This window comes from Typopeltis vanoorti, chromosome 4, assembly GCF_054136105.1.
Source record: "Typopeltis vanoorti isolate ZY-2024b chromosome 4, IOZ_Tvanoo_1.0, whole genome shotgun sequence".
NCBI classification, from domain to species: domain Eukaryota; kingdom Metazoa; phylum Arthropoda; class Arachnida; order Uropygi; family Thelyphonidae; genus Typopeltis; species Typopeltis vanoorti.
Genome location: NC_143552.1, coordinates 3,115,351 through 3,140,284, shown reverse-complemented (window position 1 = coordinate 3,140,284; position 24,934 = coordinate 3,115,351). Strand labels below are relative to the sequence as shown.

General features: G+C 37.9%; 1 protein-coding gene across 1 annotated transcript in view; it reads left to right on the top strand.

Moving 5' to 3' along the window:
- LOC150107076 (nitric oxide synthase, inducible-like) overlaps window positions 1-24,934 on the top strand; it is a 317,964-nt gene that overhangs the window by 65,629 nt on the left and 227,401 nt on the right. The window contains exon 6 of the mRNA XM_090391607.1: window positions 8,790-8,866. Within this exon, the coding sequence (XP_090247733.1) occupies window positions 8,790-8,866 (77 nt within the window). The remainder of the gene's footprint in view (window positions 1-8,789; window positions 8,867-24,934) is intronic.

The window sequence follows — 24,934 nt, the reverse complement described above, 5'->3', positions numbered from 1 at the left end:
TTTAACGGTATAATAGAACACAGAAACTAAGTAAATAATTAATTTATTGACTTGATGCTGATATTTCGCTGGTATTATAACCAGCATCTTCAGAGCACAAAAACACTGTTTGTCACAATACGCGAGACTAAAACAACATGGTGTACTTAACCAAAATTGTAGCAGCAACACAAAGACTAGAGTCCTGATTTTGGCGCCCTCTATCTGGAAAAAAAAAAAAAAAAAAAAAAACGCTATCATATATTACTAGAGTCCTAGAAAAGTGCTAGTTTTTTCTTAATATGACTGTCTCCCAGATCTTCGGCAAGTTAATACAGCCATATTTGTTGAGATTTGGAGTGTGTTTTAGGGCTTCTGTCGCCTCTAAGAACAATCTCTCTGATTTATATGGGTTTCTGTGTAGTACTTTTGTGTTTTTCCAGTTGATCCTGTGTGCAGGGGTATCCAGAGCATGGTCTGCTAGGCCTGACTTCCCATAATGATATTTCCGGACGTATCGTTTATGTTCGCTGATGCGGATATTCACAGTTCTTCCTGTTTGACCGTAGTAGGCTTGATTGCATGAGCAGGGTACTTGGTAGACTCCTGGATGTGATAAAGGAGGAATGCTGTCCTTGGGTGAGCGGATGAGGGTGGCTAATTTGCTACATGATCTGAATGTGGTGCGTAGTTTATGTTTATTGAGGATTCTTGAGATCTTTTCGGATGTGCCTTTAATGTAGGGGATGGTGACTGTTTTGTTGTAGTTCTCTGTGGTAGATGATGGGAGGGGTTTCTTAGGAGTGTTTAGTATTTTGTTTATTTTTTGTGGATTGTAGCCGTTGGCCAAGAAGGTGTGGCGTGAGTCAGTTCACCAGTCAGAGCCTTGTCATTTGAACAGATTGCTCTCGCTCTATGGGTTAGCGTTTTTAATATGCCATATTGTTGAGAAGGATGATGGTGTGATTGTTTGTGTAAGTATCTGCCTGTATGTGTGGGTTTTCTGAAAACTGAAAATGATAAGGATGAGTGTATGGAGATAAGGATAAGGACGTGTGATGAGTGTATCCTGGATACACTCATCACACGTCTCCCAGATGGTTCCTTATCATTTTCAGTTTTCAGAAAACCCACACATACAGGCAGATACTTACACAAACAATCACACCATCATCCTTCTCAACAATATGGCATATTAAAAACGCTAACCCATAGAGCGAGAGCAATCTGTTCAAATGACAAGGCTCTGACTGGTGAACTGACTCACTTACGCCACACCTTCTTGGCCAACGGCTACAATCCACAAAAAATAAACAAAATACCAAACACTCCTAAGAAACCCCTCCCATCATCTACCACAGAGAACTACAACAAAACAGTCACCATCCCCTACATTAAAGGCACATCCGAAAAGATCTCAAGAATCCTCAATAAACATAAACTACGCACCACATTCAGACCATGTAGCAAATTAGCCACCCTCATCCGCTCACCCAAGGACAGCATTCCTCCTTTATCACATCCAGGAGTCTACCAAGTACCCTGCTCATGCAATCAAGCCTACTACGGTCAAACAAGAAGAACTGTGAATATCCGCATCAGCGAACATAAACGATACGTCCGGAAATATCATTATGGGAAGTCAGGCCTAGCAGACCATGCTCTGGATACCCCTGCACACAGGATCAACTGGAAAAACACAAAAGTACTACACAGAAACCCATATAAATCAGAGAGATTGTTCTTAGAGGCGACAGAAGCCCTAAAACACACTCCAAATCTCAACAAATATGGCTGTATTAACTTGCCGAAGATCTGGGAGACAGTCATATTAAGAAAAAACTAGCACTTTTCTAGGACTCTAGTAATATATGATAGCGTTTTTTTTTTTTTTTTTTTTTTTTTTCAGATAGAGGGCGCCAAAATCAGGACTCTAGTCTTTGTGTTGCTGCTACAATTTTGGTTAAGTACACCATGTTGTTTTAGTCTCACGTATTGTGACAAACAGTGTTTTTGTGCTCTGAAGATGCTGGTTATAATACCAGCGAAATATCAGCATCAAGTCAATAAATTAATTATTTACTTAGTTTCTGTGTTCTGTTATACCGTTAAAATAATAAACAACAAGAGGGTGAAAGAAATAACAATTGTGGCTGGTACGAATGAATTGAAAGGTGATAAATTTTTTATGAGAGAGGACTTGAAAGTATTGTTAAAAGTAGCGAAAGAAAAGAGTGACAGAGTTAGAATGGTGAGTCTGTTACCGCGGTATGACAGAGAGGAGTTTAGGAGGGCCATAATCGCAAATGATATTATGCACAGGTTATGCGGACGGTGTGGTGTGGAATTTGTGGACGTGTGGAATGAGTTTGATGGGCGAAAGGACTTATACAAGATGGATGGCCTGCATTTGAATGGACTTGGTGTGCGGAGACTGGAAAAAGTGTTGCTGAATGAAGTGAAAATGGATGTGCAGAACCAGGGAAACTAGAACTACCAAGGAGGGGGGAAAGTGGATATCCAGACATCAGTGAGACAGTTGAGTGTAAAAATGTATATAATGTACCTGAGCCAGCAATAAGGACAAAAAATGGGAATGGGATATTTAGAATAACGCATCAAGATAGGGGTGGGACAAAGGGAACACTGCAATTCATGTATACTAATGCCAGGAGTATTAGGAACAAGAAGGAAGAATTTTTGGCCTTGATTGGCTCTTCCTGGCCACAGGTTATTGGCATTAGTGAAACATGGCTGACGGAAGATGATATAGTTAGTGGGATAGAATGTGTAGGTTATAGTATGTTTAGGAGGGATAGAGAGAATAAAATTGGGGGAGGGGTGTTATTGATGATAGCTGATGAACTGCAGCCAAGGAAAATTGACATATTGCAGGATAGTGAAAGGAGCTCATTTGAGGCTATTTGGTGTGAGATTGATACTGGCAGAATAAAATATACAGTTGGGTGCTGCTATAGACCAGGTGATGGAATAGATGGTGGAGATGGTATGCATAAACAAATTGATGAAATGAGTGGAAGGAGGGTAATTATTATGGGGATTTCAACTATGGTAACATTGATTGGAAGGAGGAGAGGACACATGTGAGGAAGGAAATGGATTTTATTCAATTATTAAGGGATAACTATCTGAAACAGCATGTAATTGAAAATACTAGGGGTGTGAGAGTGCTTGACCTGGTAATAGTATCTGAGAATTTGACTGTAATGAATATGACCATGTTGCCACCTATTGGTGAGAGTGATCATAAGGTCTTGACCTGGGAGGTGGCTAAAGGTGTGAAATTTGTGATTAAGACAGGGTATATGTGGAATTACCGTGCTGGCAAGTATGACAAGCTTAGGAGATTGCTTGGATCAGTGCCATGGCATGTACAACTGCAAGGGCTGGACGTCGATAGAGCATGGGAAGTGATCAAAGAGCATTTACAGGAGGTTATGGCTGATTGTATACCTAAGGTCCGAATAGTGAAACAAGGAGGGGTTAAATGGATGAATAACACCATTAAGCTTGAGCTACAAAAGAAGAAACAACTATGGAGGGAATTTAAAGAAAGGGGTGACCTGCAGGCACACGAACGGTATAAAGTACAGGCCAGAAGGGTAACGAGTGTGGTAAAAACAGCAAAAGCCGATTATGAAAGGAAACTAGCTATGCAAGCAAAAGAGAATCCCAAACAGTTCTTTCAATATGCTGCAAGCAAAAAAAAAACTGTACATGGCAAAATGATTTTAAGGAATGACGATGGTAAAGAGTTCACTGAACCAGTCGATTTAGTGGAGTTACTGAGCGCGCACTTTGCAAAAGTATATCATCCAGGTGGTGACGTTGAAAAAATGAAGGAACCATTAGTTTATATGGGAATTGTGATGAATGAAGTGGAGGTGAATAGTCTATTACAGAACCTTAATGTGAATACATCTGTGGGATTGGATGGTATACCGGCACGGGTCTTGCATGAAGCGGCTAATGAATTATCAGTGCCCTTGACCATGTTGTTTAATCTGAGTCTCAGGTCTGGCTTAGTCCCGAAGGCGTGGAAAGAGGGGAAAATAGTTTCACTGCATAAAGGAGGATCCAAGACTATGGTTGCAAATTACCGACCGATCAGCATATCAGGAGTCGTTGTCAAGGTCTTGGAGAAAGTAGTCAAGGGAAAAATACAGGAATGGATTGATGAAAATGAGATACTGTACAGAGGACAGCATGGCTTTGTGAAGGGTAGATCATGCCTCAGTAACTTGCTCAAGTTTTATAACAAGGTGACGGCTGAACTGGATAAGGGAAATGGTTTTACAGTGATACTGCTGGACCTGGCAAAGGCGTTTGACAGGATACCACATGGAATTCTAATCCGTAAACTACAACATATGGGAATGGATATAGGGTTGGTGAGATGGATAGCTGGGTGGTTGATGGAGAGATATCAAAGAGTAGTTTATTCAGGAGTAGAGTCCAAAAAACGGCCTGTGACTAGTGGTGTGCCACAGGGTTCTGTTCTTGGACCACTGCTGTTTAATCTGTTCATTAACGATATAGGGAAGGGTCTAAGTGGGACAGTTCATTTGTTCGCTGATGATGCAAAGTTGGGTAGGGCGATAGTGAATGCAGAAGATGTCAAAGTCTTGCAAGATGACTTAGATAGATTGGAGTTCTGGACTAAGGAGAATGGATGTCAATTTAATGTGACAAAATGTTAGGTTATGCATTTCGGAGTGAAAAGATTAGCAGCAGTATACCACATTGGTGGAACTGTACTCCAAGAGATTGATGAGGCCAGGGACTTGGGAGTGTTGGTGGATAGGGAGATGAAGTTTAGGGGGCACATTGCGAAAGTAGCTAAATCAGCTCATCAACTCACTTGGTTGTTGAAAAATACCTTGACGAGCAGAGAAAAACAAGTTATTGTACCTCTGTACCAAGCCCTGATAAGACCTCATCTCGACTACTGTGCCCAGATTTGGTCACCTCGGTTCCTTCTTGATAGGGAGGAGGTTGAGAGGATACAGAGGCGAGTGACTAAGATGATAGCAGGTCTATGGAATGAACCATATGAGAACAGGTTGAAGATTTGTGGGTTGCAGAAACTAGTTGATAGGCGGAAAAGGGGAGACATGATTGAGACATTCAAATTGCTAAAAGGATTCTATAGGATTAATTCAGATGATATTTTTGAGATCAGGACTGGTGGTGGGAGAACTAGGGGACACCCATGGAAGCTGGGCAAGAGCGTGGTTAGCAGGGGTGTTAGAGCTGGGTTCTTTACTTTTAGAGTGGTAAATGAGTGGAATAAGCTGACAGAGTCTGTTGTGGGTGCTATGACAGTGAGCGAGTTCAAGGCAAGGTATGATAGATACTGTGAGAATGTTGAACAGCTGAGTGAACATGATGTTTAGGGCCTCCCTCGATGAGTCTAAGGACTCCTGGAGTAGCCCGTGGTAATAATAATAATAATAATAATAAAAAAAATCTGTTTCTACTGCATTGCTAAATTTAATTTTCATCCATGCATATTGTATAATAATCCCTTTTTGCCTATTTTTGTACTGCTATAAAGGCATCTATTATAATCTTACATATATGTAGATACTGCATTCCTTGGCTTAGTGTTTCATATATTATGTATTAACTTATATTGTTAACTATTTTTGCACTACTGTAATAACCTCTGACCTTGTGTGTTGCTGTGCCTTCTGCAGCAGTTCTGTTTACCTAGAGATGCTGCTTTGAGAAGCTATTTTTCTGAAAATGCTAATGTTATAACCTTTAGTATGGTACAGTATGACTTTTGTAGTTTTTGTACCAAATAAACTTTAAAACTAACCAACAAACCAACCAACCCTTTTGCCTGCAACTTAACCTACTTTGAACAAACTAGTAGATCTGTTAATATCTGCCTTGAAGAACATAAAAACTACATCCATGATCATCTTTAGGGAACACAGTATTAAATGGAAGCAGAGAGCTGTGCTGCATAAAAGTTTCTATAAGTTTGAGAATTTTTTTTTTAGAATTTTTTAGAAACTATTTTTAAAATCAGCACTAGACTAGCCATGATTCACTTCTTCAACCTCAACAAACATGGCTGCATTCATTTGACAAAGATTTAAGAAATTGTCATTCTAAGACCACTTTTAGCCTGACTTTTCTGAATTAATTTCATTTTTTATCAACCCCACAGAGCATTGTTAGGACATTAGTTCTGTTTCTGTTAAAATTTAAATTGTTTCTACAGAACTGAGTAATTTATTATTTATATTTATATGTATTATTTATATTTAGTTTTAAAGAAAGAACTTTTTTATGCTTAAAATATTAAGCTTTTTTATTGTGAGATAAATTTAAAATTTTTTGTGCCTCTTAATGATAAGCAAAACTTAGTGAAATGCAAAACCATACCAGATATATGGGCTTGGTTCACTGAGTGGTTAGCGTATCCCCTCTCCAGCCAAAAGGCTGCAGGTTCAAATCCTGCCATGGGTATGGATGTTTGTGATTGTCCGTGAAAATAATAGTGATGGTGGTGGACAGTAGATGATTGGTGTAGATGATGAGGTTGGGTGATGGAGACTGAGAGTTGTAGAGTAGGTGCCCTCCCTCGATGAGGCTTTGGACTCCCTGGAGGTGTCAAATAATAGTAATAATACTTCTTTCTTTTAAGGTTACACGGTGATCAGCATTCATATTTATAAATTTAGGGACACAAAAACACACGTGTTGAACAGATTATTTTATTAATTACTAATAAAATTACCTTGACGTTTCGACCCCTGTATCGAGGTCATCATCGGAAGGATAGAAGTGTATAAGTAATCAAGCTACATGCTCTAGCCCTGTATACCAGTAAACTAAATCTATGTAGTTAATTAATCCTTTTCCCTAGCCTGACCTCTAGTGATTAAAAAAAAATTAATTAATTAATTAAATAAAATAAAAATAAAAATAACTAATAATTAAAAAAATAATAAAAATAAAATAAATACAACCACCATAAACTGCTAAAGTTCTCATGTATTAATATTCTTCTGGATTTGTACAGTTCTGATTGTTATAATATGATTTCCTTCAGTTGCTGTTGAATGTTACAAACACTTCACCAGGTTATCTTCTTGTAGTGGGATTTTTCTATGGCTAGTTTAGGTTGTTATACAGGTTGTAGATGGGTCCGCCACGTTCTTGAAATGGTTAAGCCATCATTTTTGTTCAGATTTGGGTTGTGTTTGAGCATTTCACATGACTCTTGTTATACAGGTTGTAGATGGGTCCTCCACATTCTTGAAATGGTTAGGCCATCATTTTTGTTCAGATTTGGGTTGTGTTTGAGCATTTCACATGACTCTTTCACATGATTTCACTTGGTGCTGTTGAATGTTACAAACACTTCACCAGGTTATCTTCTTGTAGTGGGATTTTTCTATGGCTAGTTTAGGTTGTTATACAGGTTGTAGATGGGTTCTCCACATTCTTGAAATGGTAAGGCCATCATTTTTGTTCAGATTTGGGTTGTGTTTGAGCATTTCACATGACTCTTTAAATTTTCTCTCAAACCAGGTTTTGGTGCAGTGTAGAGACTTGGTATTTTTCCAATAATTTCTGTGGTATGTTTGGAGTGCATGGCCAGAAAAGCCGGTTTTTCCAAAATGGAGGTATTTAATGTGTCGTTTGTGTTCGTCTTGTCTGATTGGGATAGTTCGCCCTGTTTCCCCTATGTATGGTATGTTACATGTGCATTGTATTTTGTATACCCTAGGTGGGCTAGGTGTAGAAGAGGATCTTTAGAGGAACTGAGTAGGTGTCTTAACTTATTTGGGCGTTTAAAGGTGGTTTTATTGTTGTATTTGCATAGTGTTCTGTCTATTTTTTCAGAAATGCCTCTAACATAAGGAATAGCAATAGCATTCCTGAAATCTTTTTTGTTCTTACTGGTATCTTTGTGGAGGATCTTGTGAATAGTTGTTTTACTGTATCCATTTTTTTATACATGTTTGGTTAATGATCTTGTATTCCTGGTTTAGAGCTTGTTCATTAGAACAAATAGTTAGAGCTTTGTGTTTAAGGGTGCTTATGACACCTAGTTTTTGTGTTGGGTGGTGGTAAGAAATATATTTTATTTTATTTTATTTATTTATTTCTATTTTTTTATTTTTTATCGCTAGAGGTCAGGCTAGGGAAAAGGATTAATTAACTACATAGATTTAGTTTACCGGTATACAAAGCTAGAGCATGTAGCTTGGTTCCTTATGCACTTCTATCCTTCCGATGATGACCTCGATACAGGGGTCGAAACGTCAAGTTTTATTTTATTAGTAATTAATAAAATAATCTGTTTAAATTTATAAATATGAATAGTAATAATAATAGTAGTAAAGTGTTGCGTGTCTACCACATTTGTAATTCTGTGTTCTGAGGATGCTAGTTGGAAATCCAGCAAAATATCATGAGATAAATAAATCAATTATTTATATTGCAAAGCACTGTTATGGATGGAATAAAGAGTGTTTGGGTAGTGGATAGCATGAACAGAAAGTGGTGAGTGCAGAAACAGTGAATGAGTTTAAGGCATGATGTGTCATTTAGGTCTCAAATAATGGTTCTTTCACTGTTTGGAGGTATGATGGTCATAATAATAATGCTAATATCTGACTGGAATAAAAAAAAAAAAAAATACATATACCATGTACTAGGATGCAAATTTGAATTCTGTAAAAATGAAAACCAGTTTTATTTGCAAGTTTTGGTATCTAATTATCTTTATATTATTTGTAATGGTACATGGTATTTTATTGCAGGAAAAGGCATGGAGACTTTATCAGTGGAAGAAGAATACAAATATCAGCTTGAAATTTCACTTACTGTCAGCTGGCAGGTAAATAAGGTTGCATTATTATCAGTCATCATCAATAGATATTGATCTAATGGTAACTGCTTATGGAAAATCTACCTTAATCATTGCTATGTCTTTTATATCATATATTAAACTTATTGAAGTTGTGTCTGGTGATACCTATTCACTCTCAGTAAAAATTGTACGTCTCTTTCTCATCACTGCTTTATATAACTGCTATAAATAATCACTGGTCACACTCCTCTCTCTCTCTCTCTCTCTCTCACACACACACATGCACACACACTCTTCTCTTTCTCTCTCTCTCTCATACACACACACGCACACATACACTCTTCTCTTTCTCTCTCTCTCTCTCTCTCTCTCTCTCTCACACACACACGTCTTTTTCTCTCTCTCACACACACACACACTCACTCACTCTCTCATATCTCTCTCACCATTAGGAAAGAGGTAAAATCCTCTTTGGATCTGGAGAAAATTATGGGATAGGTGGTGATGCCAAGGTGAAGTATTGAGGAGTTACATCTGAGTAGTATCAGTTGGACTTCTTATAGACCCATAAATAAGGATGAGTTGTTTTTGGCATTGGTAAGCTCAACTTGGCCAAAAACTATAGGCATTACTGAGACTTGGTTGACTGAAAATGATATAGTTACAGGGATAGAATGTAAAGGGTATTGTATTTTCAGGGAGGAGAGAAGGAACAGGATGGGAAGTGGGGGTATTGCTGATGATAGCTGCAGAATTACAACCAACAAAATCAGAAGTTAAAGAGAATATTAGGTCTGAGGGAGATGGTTCATTTGAGGCTGTCTGGTGTGAGATAGAGGCAAATAGGACAAAATGCACTGTTGGGTGTGCTATAGATCATGGCATCCACAGGAGGATATATCAGCACAATGAGTGTAGGCTGAACAGTTTTTATGGGAGACTTTAACTATGAGGACATCGATTGGAAAGGGGGGGGGAATGGAACATAGCAAGAAGGAAGTGGGATTTATACAGTTACTAAGGGATAATTAAATGAAACACATGTTTTAGAGGGGACAAGGGGTATGAAGGTGTTGGATCTGATGATAATATTATTATTATTATCATGTGACACCTCCAAGGCGTCCAATGACTGATCGAGGGAGGGCACTTACTCTGCAACTTTATCTCTGCCAATCAATCCACCAACTAATGAACCACACTAATGCCATCTACTGCTAACCACCCCAACTAGTACTTTCACAGCAGATAATCGCAAATGTCCATGCCAATGGCAGGATTCGAACCTGCAGCCTTTTGGTGGAAATTGGATATGCTAACCACTCAGCCAACCAGGTCGGCAATAGCATCATCAGAAGATGTATCTATAACCAAAGGTAGACAGACTGCTTCCAATTAGAGAGAGTGACCATGTGGTCTTGTTCTGAGAAGTTTCCAAACATGTGGAGTTCTCTGACAAGAAGGAGCTTATGTTCAATTATAGGGCTGGTGATTATGAGAGACTCAGAAGTCATTTTGAAACAGTGCCATAGCTTGATAAACTACAAGGAAAGAATGTCAGTAGTGAAGACAAGTGGTCAGAGATTGCTTGGATAGCAGTATCAGACTGCATTCCCAAGGTCAGGAGGATAAACCGAGTTGGAATTAAGTGGTTGATTAGAGATATAAAGCAAGAGCTGCAAAAAAATAAAACATTGTGGAGGAAATGTAAAGAGAGAAGTGATCAGCATACTCATGAACAGTAGAAAGTGCAAGCAAGAAGGGTGACTAGTATGGTAAGGAAGGCCAAATCAGATTATGAGAAAGAAGTAGCCAAACAGGCCAAAGTAAATCCAAAAGAGTTTCTTTGTTATGTAGCAAGTAAGAGGAAAAATGACTGTGGTAGAATAACTTTAAACAATGCTCATGTTAGGAAGGTGACTGACCCAAAAGAAATAGTTGAATTTCTGAGTGATCATTTTGCAAAGGTGTATCATCTAGGTGGTGATTTTACAGTTGCTAATGTTACAGATGTTACAGAGATACATATCGCCGTTGAGGTAGATGAATAGGAGGTGTTCAGCATATTAAAAAATATGAATGTGAACACAGCAGTGAGACGGGATGACATATCAGCCCGTGTACAATGTGAATGAGCAAGAGAATTGGTATTGCCTCTAATGAAGTGTTCAATCTAAGTATCATCTCTGGCAGGGTTCTACGGGAATGGAAAGAGGGTAAGATAGTACCATTGCATAAAGGTGGCTCCAAGACAGAGGTAGCAAACTAAAGACCAAATTAATATATTGGGAGTGGTTAAAGTATTTGAAAGGTTGGTGAAAGATAAAATACAACAGTGGGTGGACAGGGATGCGAGATTCTATAGCGGGCAGCATAACTTTGTAAAGAGTAGTCCTGTCTTAGTAACTTATTCACATTTTATAATAAAGTGACAGCAAAATTGGATAAAGGTAATGGTTACACCATGATACTGCTTGTCTTTGCCAAAGCATCTGACAGACCACATGGAAAACTATTACAAAAATTGGAGAGGATGGGAATGGATATGAGGCTAGTAGCATGGATAGAGGGATGGCTGATGGACAGACACTAGAGAGTAGTATATAGCAGAGTAGAGTTGAGGAGAATGTTGATGACTAGTGGAGTACCTCAGGATTCAGTACTAGGGATACTACTCTTTAATTTGTATATCAATGACATAGGGAAAGATTTAAGAGGGAATATTCAGTTGTTTGCTGATGATGCAAAACTGGGGGTGAGCAATAATTGATAAAAGTGATGTAGATATCATGCATGCCAGATGATTTAAATAAATTGTCATTGTGAACAAAGGATAATGATTGTTAATTTAATGTTGCAAAATGTAAGGTTATGAACTTTGAGTTTAAAAGGTTGCATAGGGTATATCATATTAATGGTATTGGTTTGCAGGAAATTGATGAAATTAGGGGATAATGGTGACAGAGAGTTAAAGGTCAGAGGGCATATTGCAAATGTTGACAAAATACTTCGATGAATTACTTGGATGTTGAAAAACATGCTAAGAAGGAATTTGGCCATATATTGACTACTTCACACAGATTTGGTCACTTGGGTTTCTTGGGGACTAGGAGGTGGTCAAAAAGATTCAGAGACAAGTGACCAAGATGGTGAAAGATCTGTGGAATACGCCCTATGAGGATAGGTTGGAGGTTTGTGGGTTACAAGGTTTAGTTGATAGGTGGTAAAAAAGGACATGATAGAAACATTAAGATATTAAAGGAGTTTTATAACATTAAAATTGATGCAAGTGAAAATTTTCAATATTTGACAAATAGAGAACTAGGAGCTATCCATGAAAGTTTTATTATTATTATTATTATTATTACGGGTATCTCCATGGAGTCAGTAGACTCATCGCGGGAGACCCAAACTAGCAAAACAATATCTGTCATATCTCTTCTTGAATTCATTTACAGACGAAGAGCTCACAACTAAGTCAGGCAATGAATTCCACTCATTCACCACCCTCCAGGCAAAAAACCTTGTTCTGACACCTTTGTTAACCACACTCTTCTTTAATTTCCAGAGATGACCTCTTGTTCTTCCATCACTATCACACAGCTGAAACATTTCCCCTGCATCAATCCTATAAAAACCTTTTAGTAATTTGAATGTTTCTATCATATCCCCTCTTCTTCGCCTATCAACCAATCTCTGCAATCCACAAGCTCTCAATCTATCAATGTAGGGAGCATTTTTTATATCACTCACCAACTTGGTCACTCTTCTCTGAACCCTCTCCACAGCCTCCTCATCTCCAAGGAATCCAGGTGACCAGACCTGAGCACAGTAATCCAAATGTGGAAGTATCAATGCTTTATAAAGGGGAATAATAACCTCTTTATCTCTGGATGTCAGTGTGTTCCTCAACAACCAAGTAATCCTATGTGCAATCTTGGACACCTTAGCAATGTGTCCTCTGAACTTCATCTCCCTATCTACCAATACCCCTAAGTCCCTAGCCTCATCAATCTCTTGGAGTACCTTTCCATCGATGTAGTACACAGCTGGTAATCTTTTAATCCCAAAATGCATGACTTTACACTTTTCCACATTGAACTGACATCCATTTTCTTTTGCTCATTTTACCAGCTTATTTAAATCCTCCTGCAAACTTTCAACATCAGCTTGATTTTTTATTGCACTACACAACTTTGCATCATCAGCAAACAACTGAATATCTCCCTTTAAGCCGTTTCCTATATCATTTATATACAAATTAAACAACATTGGCCCAAGCACAGAGCCCTGAGGCACACCACTGGTCACCTGCCTCATTCTGGACTCGGCTCCTCCATACACTACCTTATGGTATCTCTCCCTGAGCCATTCTCCTATCCATATCACCAATTTAATATCCATTCCCATCTGCTTCAATTTGCGTAACAGTGTTCTATGGGGTATCCTGTCAAAAGCCTTAGCAAAATCCAGAAGTACCACTGTGTAGTCAGTTCCTTTGTCCAACTCAGATGTTATTCTATTATGAATAGTTAATAGATTGCTAAGGCAGGATCTACCTTTAACAAAACCATGTTGGCCTCTATAGAGTATCATATCCTGATCCACCCATTCTTGAATTTTGTCTTTAATCAACTTTTCCAATACTTTTACCACTACTCCTGAGATGGTGATTGGTGTGTAATTCAATACCGCAGTTTTAGAGCCACCCTTATGCAAAGGAACCACTTTGCCTAACTTCCACTCCCTAGGGACCATACCAGAGTTCAAACTTAAGTTAAACATCCAGGTGAGAGGGGTTGACAATTCATTTGCACATTCACGCAACACCCGAGCTGATATTCCATCTAAGCCTACCGCAGTGTTTGCATTTAAGTTTTGCAATATATTTAATACCTCTGATTCTTTAGCTTCAATTCTCACATTAGGTATTGCTGTAGGTATAGAGATATCCTCACTTGGGTGATAGACTTTTGAAAAGTGATCACTCAGTAACTCGACTATTACATCTGATTTTGTCACCTCAATACCATCAGCACCCACTAAGGTTATCCTTCCGAAGTCATTCTTCCTCTTACTTGCCACATAGCGGAAGAACTCTTTGGGATTACCCTTGATCTCTTTGGCTAAGGTCTTCTCATAATCTGAGTTAGCTTTTCTTACTATGCTGGTAACCTTCCTAGCTTGAGCCTTGTACTGCTCATGGGTGTCCTGATCGCCTTTCTCCTTGTAAATTCTCCATAACATTTTCTTTTTTTGCAGTTCAAGCTTGATACTACTGCTCATCCATCTAATGCCTGCCTTGTTTGACCTCCTAACCATGGGGACACAATCTGATATTGCTTTCCTCAGATACCCGCTGATTTTATCCCAAGCACTGCTAACATCTTTCCCTTGCAATATGTTCTGCCATGGGATGGCTGCAAGCTCACTCCGAAGCTTGTTATAATAGCCTAACCTGTAGTTCCGTACATACCCCTTCTTAATAGAAAAATCCACAGATTTTGCAACCTCCCAAGTCAATACCACATGATCGCTTTCACCAACTGGAGGTAACGAGGACACCTTACTTATGCATATAACCTCTGAACCAATAACCAGGTCCAACACTCTCACACCACGTGTCCCTTCAGTTACGTGCTGTTTCAAGTAATTATCTCGTAGAAGATGTATGAATTCCATTTCCTTTTTGCTACGTGATATTTCCTCCTTCCAATTGATATCACCGTAATTAAAATCCCCCATAATAATCACCAAGCCTTCACTCATTGCACTAAGTTGCTGATGCATGAATTCAATATCTCCCCCCGTACTCCCTGGCCTATAGCAGCATCCAACTGTATATTTGGTTGCGTTGGTCACTATTTCGCACCAGACTGCCTCAAATGAACTCTCATTCACATGTCTATCATCATGATATACTACTTTCTTTGGCTGGAACACATCAGCTATCATCAACAGTACTCCTCCTCCTGTTCTATCTTCTCTATCCTCCCTGAAAATACTGTACCCATCACATTCAATTCCAGTGACCACATCTTCTGCTGACAGCCAAGTTTCACTAATGCCTACAACTTTTGGTGAGATTTCACTGACTAATGCCAAAAATTCTTCTCTCTTATTTCGAATGCTTCTAGCATTGGTATACAAAAATTGCAGATTCCCTCTAGATCTTGTACTGGCTTTAGAACTGATATATAAGTCACTAACTACCGTAGTCCTATGCCGATTTTTATCCCCTCTCTTCTGCAATTTATTCAGCCTATAAGGATCAATAAATACACAATCAGTGCTAAAGTTTCTCTCTCTTACACTCAACCTTTTCAATATTAGTTTCCCTGCCCAATAACTTCAACCTGTTCAGAAAACAATAACTTCTTCAATCGCTTATGTCCTTCCATGTTAAGATGCAGTCCATCTCTAGCATACAACTGCCTTTTTCCTTCAAACACACTCCAAACATCAACAAACTCCAGACCTCTTTTTCTGCACATTCTTGCAATCATATCATTCATTATCATTGCTCGTCTACTTAACTCGTAATTGTCAAAACGAGGCAGCACACACACTATTCTCCCATTGACACTTTTCCTCTTCACAATATCTAATAAAGTTGTGTAAGAATGTGGTTAGCAGGGGTGTGCAGACCAGATTTTTTTGCCTTGAGAGTGGTAAGTGGAATGGATTGCAAAAATTTGTTCTGAGTTCCCTGACAGTCAATGGATTCAAGGAGAGGTTTTCTGTGTATGATGATTGATTTAGCTCTCCTGCGATAAGTCTCTGGACTCCATGGAGATGTCATAAATAATAATAAATAAACTATATGCTGTATGATTGTTTATGAATGTTAGAAGTATTACAAATAAGGGGAATGAAATTGTGTTATTTACCAAGTGTATTTGCCCCAAACATTCTCAGAATAAATGAGATATAGTTGAATGAGGATGCCATCCTGATCGGAATAGAGATGGAGGGAATGTGATATATTTCATGAAGATGGAATATTGATGGTATTGAAAGAAAAGGCAGAAAGGAGGGGGTACTAGTGGTGATAGCAGAGAAGTTATGTTCCAAGATGGAGCTGCAAGGGGTGAAGTAGGGCAGTGGTTTGAGGTATGGTGTAAGGTATGTTTAAGTGTGGGGATACCTCTCCAAAAATTCTGAGTGACCCTAATGGATCATTACTAAACTTATTACTTCTAACCTGAATTACTCCAGGGCAGGAAACTCAGCAGTGGTTCCAAGCAGTGACAAGCAAAAATATGGCACCAAGTGGAACCTCATTTCTCCTCTGGAAGTTAGCAAGCCCAATGATAAGCATCAATATATGTCATCAGTGGTAGACAGACCCATACCAAGGTTGAAGTAATGCAGAAGTCAAATTTCCACATAAAAGTAGTCAAAAGGTGTCGCATTTTATTACTAAAGTACTTTGGATTAGAGATAGATAACCATGTGAAAAAACTTTCAACATCTATCTCTAATAAAGTATTTTAGTAATAAGGTGTGACAATACCTTTTGACTATTTGTATGTGGAAATATGAATTCTGCATTACTTCAGCCTTTGTATCTCTTCTGGATCTGGCTCCGACTGACGAGACCTCAATAAAGGTTGAAACCATTCTGGGTAGTGGCCCGTCTCATAATGCATAGCGTTATACATGTCTGTAAGGATATGTGCACTGGATTATGGCATGCCAAGGCAATTGATGCGAAGTCATTAGCCTCTATATACAAGTTGCCCAGTAGTGAAGTTACTTCATGTGCAAGCATGGATAATGAATATATGAATATAATTTCTTGGCATCTTTAATTTATAGCATAGTATAGTATGATTAGGAAATGAGGAGATGATATTGGTGAAAAAAAGAGAATAAATTTTTCAAGTTTTTGATGGGCTACTACAAACAGAAGTGATGCCATTATCGAGTTTCTTGGGCCTGATCATCTCATCAGAGAATGTTTTTATAGATAGTGTGTCAAATCTCTCTCCAGTGGTTAGAATGACTGTGAATTAATTACCTACATTGTGGCCATTCTCTGGGAATATCTGTACAGAGCTTATATGCAGTGAGAAGTGATAAAGGGAATTGTGTAAATTTGATGTTAATAAGGCTGAAAGGCTTGATAATATATCACTACATATTTTGAGGGAATGTTTCAGGGAGTTAAAGTAAAGTAAAGCTTTGATGTACTTGTTTAACATCAGTCTAACACAGGTCCAAGTACCAATGGAGTGGAAAGAGCAAAATTTTTCCATTTCATAGGGAGCTGATAAGACTAAGGCTTCAAATTATTAAGTTACAGAGGACCAAAATCCAGAATTCGATTGACAGTAGTAGCATTCTCTTTAAACAGCTTGGGTTTGCAGAAGAAAGAACATGTTTTAGCAATCTTCTTACTTATTCCAACGGGGTAACAGATGCATTGGACAAGGGGGATGCATACACAGTGGTCTGTTTAGATTTTGCAAATGCCTTTGATAGGGTGCTACATGACAAGTTTCATGTTAGCTCAATGGACAGTTACAGCCAACTAACAGGCTCTTTGAAACCTGATAGTGATTATGACAGTGCAGTTAATCCTGTCTGCACTGGCTGCTGATATGTTTTATCTCTGAAACTTGAGTCTCTGAGAGGAAAATCCACATCCATATGACATTGGCTTACTCACTTTCAGCTGAAAAGCCATGGTTAAGGTTCTTCACATCATAGACAGGATTCAAACCCTTTTCAATGATGTCTCTTTCCTGAAAAGAGAAATGTCATCGATTGATTCAGCTCGAGAGGCATGTGTTGAGGTTGTCTTTAAGGATAGAAAAATCAGAACTCTATGGTGGACTCAGCAAGTTAAAGAGGCAATCAAGGAAAAGAAGAAAGTGTATCAATAGTTCCTGGCAAGTCAGTCATCTTGTGCTTTTAGAGAATACAGAGAAAAGTGTAAGAAAGTGAAACAATGTGTAAAACTAGTTAAACACAACTCATGGGAAGACTTTGGTAAGGACATAGAAAGTAAATATCAGGAAGTTGGTAAAGTATTCTCGAGGCTATTGAAAAAACTTACAAATGGAGGACAAAGTGACGTAAAAGGAATCAGATGATAAAGGATTCAGACATGAGAACTGAAGACAAAGATATCAGGATTAATTATTATTATTTATATAAGCACTCTAAGAAGTCAAGACTCATCACAAGAGACCCACTCTATCCGTTAACAAAATACCTATCATACATCTCCTTAAACCTATTCACTGTTTGGATGCTCACAACCACCTCTGGCAGTCCATTCCACTCATTCACCACTCTCTAAGTAAAGAACCTAGTCCACACACACTCTTAGACAACTTCAAGTATGACCCCTTTACTCCTCATGTTGAAAAATTTCTTCTGTGTCAATCTTATAGAATCCCTTTAGTAAGTTTCTGCCCTATCTCCTCTCTTCTGCCTGTAAGCCAAACTCTGCAACCCACACACACCCTCAAGCTATCCTCATCGGGATCATTCCACAGAACCTCTCACCTGCTTGGTCACTTGTTTATCAATCTTCTCCGCCAACTTATGCTCCCCAAATCTGTGACCAAATCTGTTCACAGGTCAACATGTGGCTGAATCATAGCCTTATAAAGAGGGATAATAACCTACCTCCCTATCTTTACATGTCAGTATATTCTTCAGCATCCAAGTAATCCTCTGAGCTTTTTGCCAGCTCTTGCAATATATCCTCTGAATTTCAAATCTCTCTCTCTCTCCATCCATCACCCTCTCCCAGATCCCTGACCTCATCAATTTCCTGTAAACTAGTACCATCAATATGATACAAAGTATGTAATCTTTTCATTCGGTGCATTACCTTACATTTTACAACACTGAATTGACAACTATTATCCTTAGCCCCTCTGTCAATTTATATAAATCATCCTGTGATATATCTACATCACTTTTATCAACTTTTGCTCTTCCTAGTTTTGCATCATTGACAAAGAAGTGAATATGTTGCTTAATTTTAACAGTATAGATGAGAACACAAGCTGATAAGAAAATAACTATTTATTAACTTATGCTGATATTTCACTGGTATTCTATCCAGCATCTTCAGATCACAAATATAGTTTGTCACAGTATGCGAGACAACCACAATCTGGTATAACAATGGGATTAGTTTGACCAATTGTAACATGCAACACAAAGAATAAAGTCCTAATTAGGCACCATCTATGTTGAAAAAAAAACAAAAAGCACCCAGGATATATGGAGTGCCAAAAATTCAGAAACAAAGTACACCCTTTCACCCTATTGTGGATAGTATAAACGGTCACACATATAAACTTGCTAGACATTTAGCCAAACTACTAGCCACTCTCACATACAATTCTCTCGCTTTTGTTAAAAATTCTACCTGCCTAAAAAGTATTTTAGAAAACCATACCTTAAATCATCATTTTCAAAACTTTCCCTATGACAAAACACTTCACAAATCCTGAAATTTTCATGGAACACCTTGGTTATTTTGTAATGTATTAATTAATAATTAATTGTTAATTTAGCTGATTTTTTATTATTAATTAATAATTGATCATTAATTATCAATTAATAATTAATTAAACATCAATTAAACGTAAACATCATTAAGCTCCTCCGTAGCGCAATTGGAAGAATGACAGTACGTTGTGCCCTTCGATTGGAAAAGGCCTAAGTTTGATTGTCATCATTGGAAAAGGCCTAAATTCGATTCTCGTCAATCGGCCCTTCAGAACACACGCAATTTACAGACAAAAAAAAAAAAAAACTAGCTGTGGTGGTGGTAGTGGCCAGTAGATGCTGCTGATTCTGATGATTGGTGGCAGGGGTTTGGTGTAGTGGTGGAGACGGAGAGTTGTACAATGTGTCCTCCCGCGATGAGTCTTCAGACTCCTTGGAGGTGTCACGAATAATAATAATAATAACAATAATCATTAAATTAATTTGTGCTGATTTTCATTGACATATCGCATTCTGATCACCAAAAATTTATAATATCATTATAAGTACTTATGAGTGAATGCAGACTTTTTCTCTGTGTGCTGGTAGTTTTCCCCCCTCCTTCTGTATATCCTGGAGATCGCTTTGTAGGCTGGTGGTGGATGACTCACTATTCTGATCACCAAAAATTTATAATATCATTATAAGTACTTATGAGTGAATGCAGACTTTTTCTCTGTGTGCTGGTAGTTTTCCCCCTCCCTCCTGTATATCCTGGAGATCGCTTCGTAGGCTGGTGGTGGATGACTCACTATCTGTTGCGTCACAAACACCTTCAATAAGAGATTTCTTAATACCAAAATTAAACAAAGCCCCTTGTCTCTTATTCATATTAAAATTTAAATCTGCAGGCCTATTACTTTTAAAAAATCACACCACTACCGTTTTGAAACTTTCACCCTACAATACGAACTTCCAAAGAAAGTATTCAGTATTACTAGATTTGAGAACCGGATACAGACTACCTTGATCTTCAATTTTAGTGGAAAAATTTTCATCAAAACTGAAGGAAATGACATCTGTGATTGGTCACTAACATTTGCAACACAGATGTCATTTCCTTCAGTTTTGATAACAGAGGATACGATACCCATTGTTATAATCCCCTTGCATGCAATTTTTATGACTGGTCATAAACAGCTATGTTCCCTTTCCCAAATTTTGAAAAGTTTCAATGTGTGAAAATTAATGATACACAGATATTATTAGGCGTTCTGGGTCTGAGCTTTTAGACATATTCACAAATATTATTCTCCTCAGAATATTTTTACTATAAAATATTTATTCATGAAAAATTCTTGAAACACTAAAATGACAAATTCCAGGAGAACTTCTAGCGGAACACTTATTCACCTTCCACGGAACACAGTTTGGGAAACCCTGCCTTAAATAGTTCAGACATAATGGTGAGTTTTGATATCACCTCACATGGAAAGGAAAAATATACAAACAATTAGATGGGACAGATATGGGCTCCCCCCCCCCCAGCCAACTTCTATATAGAATACTTGGAAAAGCTAGCTATCAATACAGCCACACGCAAACCAAGGCTTTGGCTATGCTATGTTGATGATGTGTTTGCTATTTGGCCACATGGCCCAGATACATTAGATACATTCTTAGCGTATTTAAATAGCCAACACCCAAAAAATCTACTTTACAATGGAACTGGAAGCTAATGACTTTCTGCCCTTCCTGGATACACTAATCACACGTCTTCCAGATGGTTCCTTATCATTCTCAGTTTATAGAAAACCCACACATATCTCCCAGACAGAATGTCTCCTATATCACATCCAGAAGTCTATGAAGTGCCATGTTCATGTCATCGAGCCTACTATGGACAGACAGAAAGAATGGCGGACATCCACCTCAGTAAACATAAAAATATATCCAGCACTATCGCTATGGCAAGTCCATGCTTTAGATACCCCTGCACACAGGATTGATTGGGAAAAAACAAAAGTGCTGCACAGAAGCTTTCACAAGTCTCTGGAATCAACAGAAGCCTTGAAATATACTCCAAACTTCAAGTATGGCTGTATAAATTTGCCAAAGATTTGGGAGACAGTCATCTTGATACCAAATTAATACCTGCTTTTTCTCTCTGTCTTTTTTTTTTCAACATAGATGGCACCTAATTAGGACTTTAGTCTTTGTGTTGCAAATTACAATTGGTCAAACTAGTCCAATTGTTATACCAGATTGTAGTTGTCTTACATATTGTGACAAACTATTTTTGTGCTCTAAAGATGCTGGATAGAATACAAGTGAAATATCAGCAATAAGTTATTAAATAGTTATTTTCTTATCAGTCTGTGTTCTCATCTATACTGTTAAAATTAATCAACATATATGACGAACATATAACCTTCCTACACGTTTAAAGAACTGAACCCCACCCAACATTCACATCTTCTTCTATATCATTAATATCCAAATTAAAGAGTAGTGATCCTAGTACAGAGCCCTGTAGCACTCCACACTAGTCATCCTTGATTCCACTCCACTCTACTATACACCATTCTCTGATATCTATCTGTCAGCAATCCTTCCACCACCTTGCTACCAGCCTCATATCCATTCCCATTTGCTCCAACTTGTATAATAGTTTTCCATGCAGTATTCTGTCAAATGCCTTTGCAGAGTCCAGCAGTATCATGGTGTAGCCATTTCCTTTATCCAATTCTGCTGTCACCTTATCATAAAATGTGAATAAATTACTCAGGCAGGATATACTTTTACAAAGCCATGCTGCAACTTACAGAATATCATATTCCTATCTACCTATTACTGAATTTTACTTTTACCCAACTTTTCCAATACTTTATCCACTGCTTCATAAATATTACTTGGTCTATAATTTGCTGCTTCTGACTTGGAGCCACCTTTATGTAATGCAACTATCTTTTCCTCTTTCCCACTCCCATGGAATTGCTAGAGCTGAGACACATTAAACAACTTTGTCAGAGGCATTACCAGTTTTCTTGTCCTTCCTATTAGTACCTTCCATATTCTTCTGAATAAATCCATTACAAGTTTGCAAGATTCCCTGACTAAAAATTAAATAACTGTTGTAATAAATTTGATATGAAAATCAGCAATAAAAAGATAAAGACAATGAAAATAGACAAAAACATGGAAAACATCAACTGTATCCTGAACGTAATAAATTTAGTTTAATCCTTTATCCAAATGTAAGCAAACAAAGTTTGCACCTGAAGTATCTTCATGACTGAGACAACTCGTGGTAAAGGTACCAAGCTTTCCAACATCTGTATCCTGAATGGTGAACATATAGAAGAAGAATTAAAACATTTCAGCTATTTAGACATGCTTTTTAGTGAATGTGGTAAATTAAATATGGAAATAGACAACAGAATTAGTAAAGCTGGTATGGTTGGAAGTCAGCTGAATAAATTTATATGGAATGAAAAAGAAATGAGTCAAAATACTAAATTATCTGTATTCAAAGTAATATTCAAAGACAGTGTTCAAACTAATTTTAACTTAAGGGTCTGATATCTGAGTTAGAAATCAAACATTTGATCAAAGAATGGAGACCTTTGATACAGTAACAAGGGCCTTAAAAACAGAAATATAAGATTGGATAATAATAATAATTATTATTATACAGGCACCTCCATGGAGTCCAAAGATTCATCTCAGGAGACCCAAGTTATTCTCACGATCTAACATACCTCTCCTTGAACTCATTAACAGACAAATGCCCTTAACTGAATCTGGCAACCCATTCCACTCATTCAGAATGCTCCAATCATAAAATGTAGTCCACACCCCTACTAACTACACCTTTATTCAACTTCCAGGGATGACCCCTTCTTCTGGTCCCTCTAACAAAGTGCTCAAACATTTCCCCTGCGTCAATCTTCTAAAACACTTTATGCAACTTAAATGTTTCTATCATATCCCCTCTTTTTTACCTATCAACCAACTTCTGCAACCCACACATCCTCAATCTGTCCTCATAGGGAATATTCCACAATTCATTCACCATCTTGGTTACTCGCCTCTGAATCCTCTCCACTGCTTCCTCATCCCTGAGAAACCCAGGAAACCAGACTTGAGCATAGTAATGCCACAACTTCCTTATCTCTGTTAATGTGTTCTTCAATATCCAAGTAATCTAATGGACTACCTTAGCATATGTTCTCTAAACTTTAACTCTCTATCTACTATCACCCCTAAATATCTAGCTTCATCTATTTCCTGGAGTACAATGTAATACAAGTCTTGTAATCTATTTTTTCCAAAATGCATAACTACATTTCTACACATTAGACTGAAACCCATATTCTTTTATGAGGGTTGTTTGAAAAGTTTGGTAAAAAAATAAGTTAAACACATTTTTTGTAAAAAATCACCTATATTTCTCAACATAGTCTCCATCAAGGTCATTTGATCCAGTGAGTTTCCAATTTTTTTTGTCCAATCTAAAAAGTAGGATTTCAAATTGCAAAATAGTCATTAACAGCCTTCATGACATTCTCATTTGAAGAACGTTTTTTCCCCACTGAGCCAAATTTTTAAGTTTGGGAACAAGAAAAAGGCACATGGGGGGCCAAGTCTGGAGAATACAGTGGTTGTGGAACCAATTTGAACCTCAATTCATGCAATTTTGTCATTGGGATGGTGCATTGTCTTGATGAAAGAACATGTTTTTGTGCACCAATCTTAGCCATTTTTTCTTCAGTTCTTCTTTTAATTGGTCCAATAATGATGCATAATAGACTTCTGTTATTGCCCTACCCTTTTCCAAATAGTCTATCATGATAATTCCATGGAAATCCCAAAAAACTGTAGCCATCACCTTCCCGGCTGACAAAATGGTCTTCACTTTTTTCAGTGCTCTTTCACCAGGCATTGTACACCGTTTTGACTGCTGCTTGGACTCAGGTGTGCAGTGGTGGATCCCGGTTTCGTTTACAGTCATGAATCGACACAAAAAATCCTGCGAATTGCGATTAAACACCACCTAACACTGCGTTGAAATGTCTTTCTCATAATCTTTGATCAACAGTCAACAATCGTGGCACCCATCCCACACGCAGCTATTTCATGTGCTATTTTTCATGCAGGATATTATACAACCATTCAGTTGAGATACCTACAATCTCAGCAATCTCACGCACTTTCACTCAGTGGTCTTCCATAACGATACCATTGATTTTGTCAATCATTTCCTTTCTAGCGAGCTCAGTCAGGCATCTGGAGCGTGCTTCATCTTTGATGGACTTATGACCACGTTTAAACTCATTTTCCAAAATAAATAATCTTTAATGCTGGTGCAGAGTCCCCATGAACTGCATCTAACTCAGCTTTGATCTGCATGGCCGTCCACTTCTTCAAATAGAAGTGTTTTATCACTGCACGAAACTCGTTTTTCTCCATTTTTATGAAAAATATGAACATTGTCATTTTAAATGATTGCCAAATGAGAACTACACGTTGCGCGTAGCTAAAATTTTGCAGTGCTCATGAAAAGATGGTACGTGCCAACACTGGTATGAATGAATAAATTGTGTCACTGTCTATTGGAAATTTACCAAACTTTTA